The 13248-nt window shown below is 44.1% G+C and overlaps 1 protein-coding gene across 1 annotated transcript in view; it reads left to right on the top strand.

The window, feature by feature from the left end:
• The window catches only part of mtmr9 (myotubularin related protein 9), a 76919-nt gene that overhangs the window by 2364 nt on the left and 61307 nt on the right, over window positions 1-13248 (top strand). Inside the window, exon 2 of the mRNA XM_070885173.1 lies at window positions 9398-9506. Coding sequence (XP_070741274.1) covers window positions 9398-9506 — 109 coding nt within the window. The remainder of the gene's footprint in view (window positions 1-9397; window positions 9507-13248) is intronic.

The following is a 13248-nucleotide window of genomic DNA, read 5'->3' as shown; positions in this document are numbered from 1 at the left end:
ATGATGCAGACATTGCAATCACTGAGGAGGAGTGTGAAATATTAGATGAAATAAACATAGTGAGAGAGGAAGTATTAAGGGGTTTAGCATCTTTGAAAGTGGATAAATCACCAGGCCAGGATGAAATGTACCCCAGGCTGTTGAGAGAAGCAAGAGAGGAAATAGCAGAGGCTCTGACCATCATTTTCCAAACCTCTCTGGCTACAGGTGTGTTACTGGAGGACTGCTAACATTGTATCATTGTATAAAAAGGGAGAAAGGGATGGACCGTGTAATTACAGGCCAGCCAACCTAACCTCGGTGGTCGAAAATTATTGGAAAAAATTCTGAGGGACAGGATAAATCTTCGTTTAGAAAGACACTGATTAATCAAGGACCTGTCAGAATGGATTTGTTAAAGGAAGGTTGTGTCTGACTAACTTGATTGAATTCTTTGAGGCGGTAACAAGAAGGGTCGATGAGGGTAGTGCATTTGATGTCATGTATATAGACTTGAGCAAGGCTTTTGATAAGGTCCCACGTGGCAGACTGGTCATGAAAGTAAACACCCATGGGATTCAAGGCAAAGTGGCAAGTTGGATCCAAAATTGGCAGAGGAAGGAAACAAAGGATAATGGTCGATGGGTGATTTTGTGACTGGAAGGCTATTTCCAGTTGTGTTCTGCAGGGCTCAGTACTCGGTCTCTTGCTTTTTGTGCTTTATATCAATGATATGGACTTAAATGTAGGGGTATGATTAAGAAGTTTACAGTCCTGCTACAACTGCACAGGGTATTGATGAGGTCACGCCTCGAGTACTGCGTATAATTTTGGTCTCTGTATTTAAGGAAGGATATACTTGCATTGGAGGCTGTTCAGAGAAGGTTGACTAGGTTGATTCCGGAGATGAGGGGGGTTGACTTAAGAGGATAGGTTGAGTAAGTTGGACCTATACACATTGGCGTTCAGAAGAATGAGAGGTGCTCTTATCGAATCTGTGGAATTCTCTTCGCCAGAGAGCTGTGGAGGTTGGGTCATTGAATATATTTAAGGTGGATCTAGACAGATTTTTGAGCGATAAGGGAATAAAGGGTTATGGGGAGCAGGCAGGGAAGTGGAACTGAATCCATGATCAGATCTGCCATGATCTTATTAAATGGCGGAGCAGGCTCGAGGGGCCGAATGGCCTACTCCTTGTCTTATTTCTTATGATACAAAAATTGGCTGTGTGATTGGTAATGAAGAGGAAAGCTGTAGCCTGCAGGAAGATATCACTAAACTGGTCAGGTGGGCAGAACAGTTCCAAATGGAATTCAATCAGGAGAAGTGTGAGGTAACTCATTTGGGGAGGGCTAACAAGGCAAAGGAATACACAATAAATGGTAGGACAGAGAAGTGTAGAGGAACAGAGGGACCTTGGAGTGCATGTCCACAGATCCCTGAAGGTAGCAGGATAGTTCGATAAGGTGGTTAAGAAGGCATACGGGATACGTGCCTTTACTAGCCGAGGCATAGAATATCAGAACAGGGATGTTATGCTTGAACTGTATAAAACACTAGTTAGGCAACAACTAGAGTACTACTTGCAGTTCTGGTCACCACATTATAGGAAAGATCTGATTGCACTTGAGAGGGTACAGAGGAGATTTACAAGGATGTTGCTTGGATTGGAGAATTTTAGCTTTGAGGAAAGATTGGATTGTCTGGATTTGATTTCTTTGGAACAAAGGAGGCTGAGGGGAAACCTTATTGAGGTGTATAAAATTACGAAGGGCCTAGATAGAGTGAATAGGAAGGGCCTATTTCCCTTAGCAGTGGGGTCAATAACCAGGGGACATAGATTTAATGTAATTTGTAGGAGGTTTAGAGGGGATTTGAGGAGACATTTTTTCACCGAGGGTGGTGGGGGTGTGGAACTCACTGCCGGAAAGAGTGGTAGAGGCAGAAACACTCAGCATTTAAAAAGTACTTGAATGTGCACCTACAAGGCCATGGACCAAGAGCTGGAAAGTGAGATGAGGCTGGATAGCTCTTTGTTGGCTGGTACAGACACGATGGTCCGAATGGCCTCCTTCTGTGCTGTAAATTTCTATGAAACTGTTCCCATTGATGGAAGGGTCGAGAACCAGAAGACACAGATTTAAGGTGATTGGCAGAAGAACCAAAGGCAACGTGAAAAAACATTTTACTCTGCGAATGATTTGGATTTGGAATGTATTGCTTGAAAGGGTGGTGGAGGCAGATTCAATCATGGCTTTCAAATGTGAATTAGATAAGTACCTGAAGGAGAAAAAAGATTTGCAGGACTACGGGGAAAGGGCAGGGGAGTGGGACTAGCTGAAGTGCTCTTCTAGAGAACTGGCACGGGCTGAATGGCCTCCTTCTGTGCTGTAAGCATTCTATGATTTTATATAGTGGGTAGGGAGTGGATACATGTTGACAATTCAATCATCATTCAGAGATTTATAGGCTTATATTTTGAGTGGCGTTGTTTACACTGATGTGGGCACACTTATGACTGAACCATAGACTTTTACAGGCCATTCAGCTCATCGTGTCCGTGCCGAGCTCTTTGGTTCAATCCAACATTCATCCCACTTCCTCGTGCTCCCATAATGGATTTGTAATTTGATATTCATCCAGTTTCCTTTAAAGGATGCAATGATCTCCATCTCAATCATTGCCTGTGGCAAAGCATTTCATGCTACAACAACCCTCTGCTAAAGAAATTTCTCCTAACCTCTCTCTTCACTTAGTGATGGTTTTAAACTAATGATCCATCACCGACTCCGCAACCAATAGCAAATGTTGTCTTTTGCTATTCACTTTGTCAAAACCCTTTGTTTTAAAAGAAATCAATTTCCTCTTGCCCTCTCTGCTCCAGTGGAAGTGTAGTATCTCCAGTGTCCTCTATCTATAATTTCCTTTTTCTGACATCATCCTGGTGAATATTCAATGTACATTCTTTATGGAGTGGAACTTTCCATTGTAGGGTACTCAAAATTGCACACAGTACTTTCATTGCTGCCTAACCAATGCCTGAGACAAATGTACTTTCAGTTTTTGCTTCTAAATCAAAAATGCTATTGGCTTTTTTTGAAATTGGTGTAACTACCTGTGGTTACACTTGTAGGGAATTATGTATTTTTACCTGTAGGTGTCTCTGTTTATCCACACCCTTCGGCCATACAGTCCCGATCACTTGCACTATTCACACTGAGCACGGGCAGCTGCCTATATCCAGCAAAATGTGCTCACCATAACCATACGAGTCAATTTCAAAGGTATATCAAGCGCACCGACCATTTTGGGCAGTTAAATAAATGCTTACCAATTTTAAAAATTCTACTGGTTTTGACCAATCAGCTTTTCGCACCTCGATAAAGTGCGATTGATTACCTTAGTGATGAGATTCTGGATGCAACTGCTAACAAGTGGGAGAGCTAGCTGCTCAGTGAGTTTTCCTGTTTTTAAAAAATTATGTTGGTTACTTTGCTTTTTGTTTTTTACTGTCTACCACGTATAGCAGACATATTGTATTAACACCAACGCAGCTGCTATAAGCACTGGGAACTGCTTCATGCTCCCATTCCTTTTTACTTCCAAATACAGTACCTGCCACCTCCCCACATTAAGTTGAATCTGTCGCTAGTCTGCTCATTCGCTAGCGTCTCCACGTTTGTAGAAGTCCTCCTTGTGGTTTGCTAAACCGATTACTTTTGTGTCATAGCAAATTTTGAGATTGTACTCCCTATCCTCGAGCCCAGTTTCCATTTCCAAATCTCTAGTCCCTCACCTTCGTTTCCTGTCCATCAACAAACGTTCTATCCATGCTGCTATATTTACACTTTTGCCATACACATGAACTTTGTAGCAAGCCTCTTGAGGCACCAGCTGAAAATCTAAATATACATGACATCCACTGCATTTCCTATTTTTATGCCATCTTTTAAAAAAAAAATATATATTGTCCAGCATGACTTGCCTTCAACAAACCCATGTTAGCTGTCCGTGACTATTCCGTGCATCTCTGATTGCTCTCTCTTTAATATTAAAAGATTGATTGTGAGGGTTTAGGCCTAACCGATAGACTAAGTGATCTACAGGTGCCTGCGTTGTCCTTTCCTTCTTGAGCAAAAGGTGTTACAATATCTTCCTTCCAAACCCCTGCATAACTAAAGAAGATTATGATCAGAACCACTGCCATTTCCTCTCTAGCAGCCAGCATAGGGTGCATTTTATCAGTGCCTGATAACTTGTCTGTCTAGCATCTGCTAATTTTTCAGAACCAATTTCTTTTCTACAGTTATCTCTAACAGTTCCATATCTACATCTACATTCTCCACTATAATTTCAAAAACAGATGCAAAATATTTATTGGGCCGGACTTTGCGGTGAGTAATAACAATAAACAAACCGGGTTGGCTGTTATTACCCCTTTGAAACTGACCGCAACTTCAGGATGTAGCGCATGGTCATCTAAATGTGGAAATCCTGAAGTTGAGCTCAGTCATTCACTGCTCCAACACTGGCTGCGCTGTAGCCCACCCCCCGGCGGCACAGGGCTTTTCCGTGGTAATAGCGCTGTTAATTACCCCACTATGTATTGGGCCTTAAGTGTAACCTGGGGTTTTAACAATGTTTTGACTGCTAAAGAAGCATTATGATTCTGGAAAAAATAATTAATTTTGTGGAGTGTCAAATTTCAATTATGATTTTAAAAAATTACAATTTTTAAGAAACTTTTTAAAAAAAAAACTGCATATATTTTATTAAAGTTTGTCCATGATATTTCAGGTTCTACCTTTTCCTCATGTACGACTCCCAATCTTTGTTTTGCTGTGTGTAACATTTTTTAAAAGTCCGGATAATAGCGGCTTCTCATTTCCTGATTCCCTCTCCCCGCCCCACCCCGAGAATTCTGCATTGTGATTGGCTGCTTAAACAGCTTGTTGCTGTCACAACAGCATTGCACTCGGGAATTCCCACTACAGAGCACTGAAATCACTTGAACGTAGTAAAAGGCAAACCTCTTGCTACAGAGATCACAATATCTCTTTGGGCAGCTGTGGCGAACACCTTTGCTTTGCCGTTGACTGCAAATTCCGGGTCACTATCTTCCCCCATACCTTCATTCACCACAACTATATTTTCTATCAGTGGACTGGCCCTATTTTCTCTAACAATTACTTTGTGTATGCTATGTTAACTACCAGCCTTTTACGATATTGCCTTTTAGTTCTTCTGTTTCCCCTTTTCACCCCCACACTACACTTTATATGTTTCTCATGTTTTTGTATAAGCAGAATCTTCACACGTGCCTCCCTTTTAAGTTTCAGGAAGAAAAAAAAGAAAACATGCATATTTGTCATAGAAACATAGAAACATAGAAAATAGGTGCAGGAGCAGGCCATTCAGCCCTTCTAGCCTGCACCGCCATTCAATGAGTTCATGGCTGAACATGAAACTTCAGTACCCCCTTCCTGCTTTCTCGCCATAACCCTTGATCCCCCGAGTAGTAAGGACTTCATCTAACTCCCTTTTGAATATATTTAGTGAATTGGCCTCAACTACTTTCTGTGGTAGAGAATTCCACAGGTTCACCACTCTCTGGGTGAAGAAGTTTCTCCTCATCTCGGTCCTAAATGGCTTACCCCTTATCCTCAGACTGTGACCCCTGGTTCTGGACTTCCCCAACATTGGGAACATTCTTCCTGCATCTAACCTGTCTAAACCCATCAGAATTTTAAACGTTTCTATGAGGTCCCCTCTCATTCTTCTGAACTCCAGTGAATACAAGCCCAGTTGATCCAGTCTTTCTTGATAGGTCAGTCCCGCCATCCCGGGAATCAGTCTGGTGAGTCTTCGCTGCACTCCCTCAATAGCAAGAATGTCCTTCCTCAAGTTAGGAGACCAAAACTGTACACAATACTCCAGGTGTGGCCTCACCAAGGCCCTGTGCAACTGTAGCAACACCTCCCTGCCCCTGTATTCAAATCCCCTCGCTATGAAGGCCAACATGCCATTTGCTTTCTTAACCGCCTGCTGTACCTGCATGCTAACCTTCAATGACTGATGTACCATGACACCCAGGTCTCGTTGCACCTTCCCTTTTCCTAATCTGTCACCATTCAGATAATAGTCTGTCTCTCTGTTTTTACCACCAAAGTGGATAACCTCACATTTATCCACATTATACTTCATCTGCCATGCATTTGCCCACTCACCTAACCTATCCAAGTCACTCTGCAGCCTAATAGCATCCTCCTCGCAGCTCACACTGTCACCCAACTTAGTGTCATCCGCAAATTTGGAGATACTGCATTTAATCCCCTCATCTAAATCATTAATGTACAATGTAAACAGCTGGGGCCCCAGCACAGAACCTTGCGGCACCCCACTAGTCACTGCCTGTTTACATCCTCGGGACATCCAAAGAGCTTCATGACCAATTAGCCCTTCTGACGTGTAATGACTGTCGTAATGTAGAGAAACGTTGCAGACAATTTGCGCACTGCAAGGCCCCACTAACAGTAATGAGCAAAATGACCAAATAATCTACATTAGTAATGTTGGTTAAGGGTTAAACATTGACCAGGTCACCAGTTTTAATCTCTCTATCTTTGCTTATCCACAGAACTTTATTCTTATTGGATTATTATTATATCTAACTAGGATTTGAAGATTTTCCATTGCTGATTCATTGAACTGTTTGCAACTTTTCTGCTCGGGTAATTTAGATCAGATCCTGCCATATCTCTCAAAATGTTGCCCTTTTCCAATCCAGCACTCTTAATCCTTTACACTTAATGATCCTTTTCTATTTATACACTGAACCTAACTAGGTTTCATCATTATTTCCCAATTGTTATTCTACTCTCAAGTTATTTATTTCACTTCACATCCCAGAGGTAAATCAAATACTGCTTCTTTCCCTGTTGGATTAGAAATTGAGAAAGCAGTGAGTTTGCAAAGTCTATTAACTGCAATAAGTAGGCATATCCTGAGGTCAGTTGCTTTTGGGCAGATTCTGAGATTAATTAGAGGATACTTTCTGTTCCTTGAAGTTTCTCTGCCTAAATTAATTTCTAAATGCCAGACTCTCCAAAATCAGGAGAAACCAGCAGAAAATAAATGTATTTTTTAATAAGGCGACACAAATTTGCGTATATGATACTGTACCATATGATACTGGATTTTCCAATATAGTTCACTTTCCATTTATAAAACTCCCTCCTTTCCTGCTGCTCAGTTGTTTTCACCTGGTACATTTTCTTTGTGTGTTATCATTTCTGCTGTTAGTGCCAAGGCCTTGGAGACAGTGGCCTAGCAATTTGAGGGTGGTGGGTAGCTCTTGTGCTGGCAGTGTGGCAGTGCGAGACTTCCAGCCACCAGCCTGGTCCAATGTTGACCTTGACCTAAACCCTAGGGATGAGTCATGTCATTTAAGTAATATCATTTTCAGCATTTGCTGAGGTCTGCCCCACGAAGAACCAGGAATGTTGACACGGCACCATGTCACTCTGTCGGGTGGGCCGGAGAGGCAATTAAAAAAAAAACACTGGCAATGTCTCCGCCGTTTATTTATGCCCCCCCATTTTCTCTCGTACATCATCAAATACGAGATAGATATAATAATAATATAAATAAATTAATAAATAAATAATCCAATAGGAATAAGGTAAAAAAGTATAGAGTTCTTGGATAAGGAAAGATAGAGATTAAAACTGGTGACCTGGCCAGTATTTAACCCTGCATCATGCAGGTCTATTTTTCTTTCACAGCAAAAATGGTGGCATTTCTGTTGGGGGATGATGTTCTGCCCCTTTGAGTGAAGTCTGGACAGAAAGTACACCCCTCATCTTTTAGCATTTTGGCTTGGCGGAGAAAGGGACAGAAACCCGAGCCAAGTAAGACCTGCCCCAAATTCTGGGCCTCTGCTTGGCAAATGCATCCAAGTTCTGAAATTTTGGGGCCAGTGATTTTTCCTCATTTCCTCTTCTGAACAGTCCCCCACACCTCTTTCCCTGCCACCCCACACCCTGCTCCCACCCTGTATGGCAGTCTGTTCATCCATATGTGGAGATTCTGGGAGATGAGAAACTGGATCTACGATTCTGTTGCCGGGATAAGGCAGCCACATTTAGATGTATAAATACTGGGAACTAGCTTAAAATTGGTGTTCTGGGATCCAAACTAAATAAGTATTTAATTGTCTAAGCTGAAAATACATCTGCAGAGACCGAAGTGAACATTGTGATGGATATTGCATATATGTGAGCATATTTGCAAATAATGATATACAGCGATGCTCACAATTGTTGTCCTAGCAGCCCTGACTGACACAGCAAATTCATGTCGATTTTATTTGGAAGTATCATACCTGCAGAAAGAAGGAAGGGGAAACAGAGATGACTGTGTTTGCGAGAGTCATAGAGGAAGAAATAGGGTGATGCAAGCAGAAAAGATAGAAAATTAATGGATGTAACCAGTGGAGGCCATTACAGGATGAGGCACTTTATTAAAAAAATCTTACCCCATGAGCAATATTATGAGATCAGCTAGTTTTTTTTTTCAAAAGCAGTCAGTGTCACAAATCATTAATGTACTAAAATACTGCACAAAGGAGGATACAACATTTTATAATTATCTTTCACAATGATTCCCCACGTTCTCTGTGACTAATCTTATCCTAGATTTTATGTAGGTGCGGTCCAATCAGTCTGTTGTCTGAGAGCTAGCCCCAGATGCTGAATATGACTCTCCTGGTGACAGATCCAAAGATCTCGTTTTTCATGGATCTACGAATCTGTCTCCAGGGTAAAAGAATCAAATTAAGCAGCATAAATACTAGTCTTCCAGAATTCTAATTAAAACAGTGCCATTATGAAAGCAGCTATTGCTAAATCCTCTGGGTTAATGCAGAACAATATAATGCTCTCTCGTTGAGGGATAGAACTAATCATAATTCTCGATTTTACAATTGTATATTTAAAAAAAAAACAGTAGCCGAGACCTGGAAATGTGTTCTAGCTTGACTACCCTTTTCGTCAGGCAATGCTGCATCGTGTAGGAGGATTGAACAATGAGAGAATTTTGGTGGTGCACCTACAGTATAAAACAGCTTCTGGTAGTGCAATACTCCATCTCTGAGAGAAAAGAAGTCAGTAGCAAGACCTATCCCACAGCACTCAGCGCAAACTCCTTTTGGGTGCTGCATAGTGGCATTAACAATAGATCTAGATTAACCTGACTTGAACAGTCTTGAATTCTAGATAAATCTGCCTCAAACAATCTTGAATTCTAGGCTAAAGGAGAGCTAGCACTAATAAGGCCAGTTACCTGAAAGTGGGGCAAGTAAAAAGGTTGAAAAATTACAAAAATACTGTATTCCTATGTAGGTCTGCTTTAATTTCAGATTTGTGGGAACATTGGGGACAATTACGATTAAATGTAGCGACCTGCGTATTATCCAGCTGGACATTCCTGGCATGGAAGAATGTTTAAACATCGCCAGTTCTATTGAGGTGAGATTTTTGTTTCTCTGTTGTTTTCCAAGTTGTTGTAGAGTATTATTGAAACAGCTTCTCCAATATCTGTCATTTTTTTCAAATAATTAATTTTAGTGCTGAGAATCAGACATATCACGAATTAGATGCAACGTGAATGTTCGTTCTCTATTCTGCCCCGAAGTATGCCTCCATTCTAACCTTAGAAGGGCACCAACATTTTGAGGTTGGAGCCTCGGATGAATTTAAGAACTAAAAGTGCCGGACTTGGTCAAAGCTAAGGCCCACCCGTTTCACAGCGGTCCCCGGGCAGAACATACATTTTTGCCGCTGGGGCCAGTCGGGTGTGAGTTTCACTGCGGTTGTGTTGGTGGCAGCGGCAGGCAACTGGAGTCGGTGGACGGGAGCGGGCAGTGGGCGCTAGGTGCAGGCCTCTCAACTCGGCAAAGATCGGAGGCTGTGCACTGTGCATACATGATACTTGTTTTTTTTTTGTAGTTTCCTCTGGGCGATGACATCACTTTTGCCATGATGGCACTGCTGCGCATGCTCATAAAAGCTGTGCACTCACTTGCACCTGCCAGTTGGAGAAGGGTCAGTTTTGGAGTGAGAGATACAAATTCATCATCAACCATCCATCAAGGAAAGTAATAATGAGTGCAGAAAAAAAGCTTCCAAGAAATCTGATGGAGCCAAGCCCAGAGTTCCCTGGTTTAATGACGAGCTGGAGGAGCTTGTTTCTGAGGTGGAGCGCCGGTATAAAGACCTCACCCGGGATGGTCGTGGCAAGTCTCCACCACCCCAATATAGACGCATTTGGAGGGAGATTGGTGAGGCCGTGTCCTCAGTGGGCAACATTGTGTGGGATGGAGACCAGTGTTGGAAACAATGGAACGACGTGGTGGCGTCAGCAAGAGTGAATTAACATTTATTGGGCCACTGTGCGTGTGTAAAAGGGGCAAAGGCTGCAACGTTTATTTCTGCAGAAGAACAGAACTTCCAAGGCATCAAGCCTGAGTGCCACGGGAGGGGGCCCAGCAGATGTCAGAGTTGAGGAGCGTGCCTTGGCCTTGGTGGGTGACCTCGCCGTGCTACCACAGAGGGTGATGCAGATCCCGTGCTAGAGCATGGTAAACTTATACAAAACTCTGTCTGCATCACGCTCGTGTCATGCAATGTTAAGTCAAATGCCTTTTAACGCATAGTGTGTCGGCCATTAATGGTGTGCTCATGTAGCAATGGAACTACTTGAAATGTGAAATGTTACAGCTCACATGTCAGCTTGGCCAACCCCACCCCTCAGCTGCAGACTGAAATGTTGTCCTCTACTTGCAGATGTTGATTCAGACAGCACCGAGCAATGCACCCCATTCATCTCTGGTACACAAAGGCAGAGTGTGACACCAATGTCTCCCACCCCGACATTGTCACTAGCCCAACACACCAGCTCCTCCCCACTCACCAATCGCCCATATCCACCGCACCCACCTCCGCCACCAGAGTCACGAAGACCAGGAGGAGAAGTGCCAGTCTTCGAACCACTTGAGGTTGAGGGGGTGGAAGAGGAGTACTTCAGCCTCCTGTAATGTGTGCCACCTGTCCGGTCAACATTGGTGTCGAGATTCGACTTGGACGAAGCAGGAACAAGAGGTGGGAGGTGCAGAGGCCGTGCCGGAAAAGCCACCCAGCCGCAAGCACCGAGGATGATGCAACAATCCGATGAGGATGTAGGACGACACGCAGCAATTCAGGAAATAGTCCAGCTGCCGAGGACCAGCGTGGAACTAGGCCGAGATGTGCTGCAGACCATGGCTGGGATAGCTGCCAGCATCGCCACCTTTGCTCAGCAGCATACCGCCAGTGTGGAGCGGCTCATTAGTGCGCTGGAGCACAACACCGACTCTGAGGCGATGAGGCAAGCGACGGCTTCTGGCCAAATCATGCAACCCCCCCGAGCCCACACCATTGAGGCCGATAGATCCCGAGGAGCCGGAGATGCCGGCGCCTTCAGTCACGCCCCCCCCCCCCCCCCCCCCACCTTCTCTCCAAGATGAACACGTCGGCAGCACTCCGGCTGCCCTCCTGCACACGTGATGGAGCAGAGGCTGTGAGGGGCAGGGGTGCGGCTCACCTTGGTGAAGGTGGACCCACGAAGAGGATGGTGGGCCTTGCATCGAGGGGGGCGGGGGGGGGGAAGAGAGGTGGTGGGTAGAGGGTTGAGTGTTGTGGTGGCTATGTTCTTTACTCTAAGTTGTGGCTGTTGTTTCACATGGGTCGTTGTCAATGTCACTTTACTGGTCTCTGAATAACTGTACATATGTTGGTTTCAATTGTTTGCATGTTCTATCACTTTGGCATGCTGCACTATTCAATACAGTCACACTGTTCACCCATGCTTGGTCAGTGTCTCATTTTTACATTGTCTGGGGTGTGTCCTGAGAAAAAGACATATCTCCTTTAGGAATGTCTTGCCCTCTGCACATGATGCTACTGTATAATGGGATCCTGTCATCAGGCGATTGCGACATGACCAGTAAGGGTCATCATGCAGGAAGGCTGCCAATGAGACAGTCGCGCTACTTGCAGGGCACACATTAAGGCTGACACTTCAGTCTACTTTTTCTTCGGTCCACCATCGCAGAGTCCCACCCCTGATATGACATGTTCCTCAGTGACCTTGCAATCCATTATATATCTTTTTTCCGTCTTCTATACTTGAGGTGATGCTGTTCTCACTATCACATGCAGCGACCTGCCAGAGCATTACATGTTCTCATTTTCGCCAATTTACTCTGACAGAAGCTTATACCATCTGTGCGCTCACATTCTGTCAATAACTCTGTTCTGCCTGCAAAGGTCTAAAAGCTCTTGTCGAGCATCTCTATTGAACCTTTAGCATCTTTCGGAACTCATTGCTGCTTCCTCTACCACACCTTCCCTTCAATGGAGTACTTTTCATTTACATGTCTGAACTCATTCTGTGCAGGTTAAGGTCGATCAGATAACTATTTCTGAGCCTCTGATAATGATGCAGTATATGGACGATACCCGGGATGTGCAGCACTCTGAGCGATTTTCCCTGCCGTCCAATTCGCCTGCTTAGACCAGCTTTTTGCCAGCGGATCTTGTGGTGGGCGGGGGCACGGTCTTAGAGGATCGTGCACGAGGAAAATCCCTATTATTGAGGCTCCGGCATGGGCGGACGGCAGGAAGTTGCGCTGGTGGTACTTCACCGAGGAATCTCCTGTTGGGCGGCACGTGAAGGATCTGTTGGGGGTGCGGGGGTGGGGTGAATTTTTTCGGGTGGAACCTGTGGGTGGAACTCTGACCAAGTTCGGGCCCAAAGTGTCTGATCTTTGGATGGAAAAGCTTTGATCTTTTTTTCAAATGACAAAAGGGACAAACTTTGAAAGCATTGCTCTTCCCTACCCTGCCCCCCCCCCCCCCACCCCACACATACATTGGGGGGGAAAGATTTTTTTAAGTAATTTTTAGTTGGAAATGTTCGTTTCGTAAAGAGATTTGCACATTGATGCGAGGTTCTTATTTGGACCAGGCGGAGAGAGTATGACCGACCTAAGTTACACTGTGAAACACAAGACAACATCAGCCCACTCCCTGTTTATCCCTTTCCCAAATAAGTTTGGCAAAACTCACATTTTCTGCCATTCTTAGAAAAAGTTACTGCCAAATGAAGAAACGTAGAAATCTACAGTGCAGAAGGCGGCTATTTTGGCCCATCGTGTCCGCGCCGGCCAAC

Source organism: Pristiophorus japonicus, chromosome 7, assembly GCF_044704955.1.
Source record: "Pristiophorus japonicus isolate sPriJap1 chromosome 7, sPriJap1.hap1, whole genome shotgun sequence".
Taxonomy (NCBI): Eukaryota; Metazoa; Chordata; class Chondrichthyes; family Pristiophoridae; genus Pristiophorus; species Pristiophorus japonicus.
The sequence above is the reverse complement of the archived record's forward strand: the minus strand, read 5'-3'. Positions and strand labels throughout refer to the sequence as shown.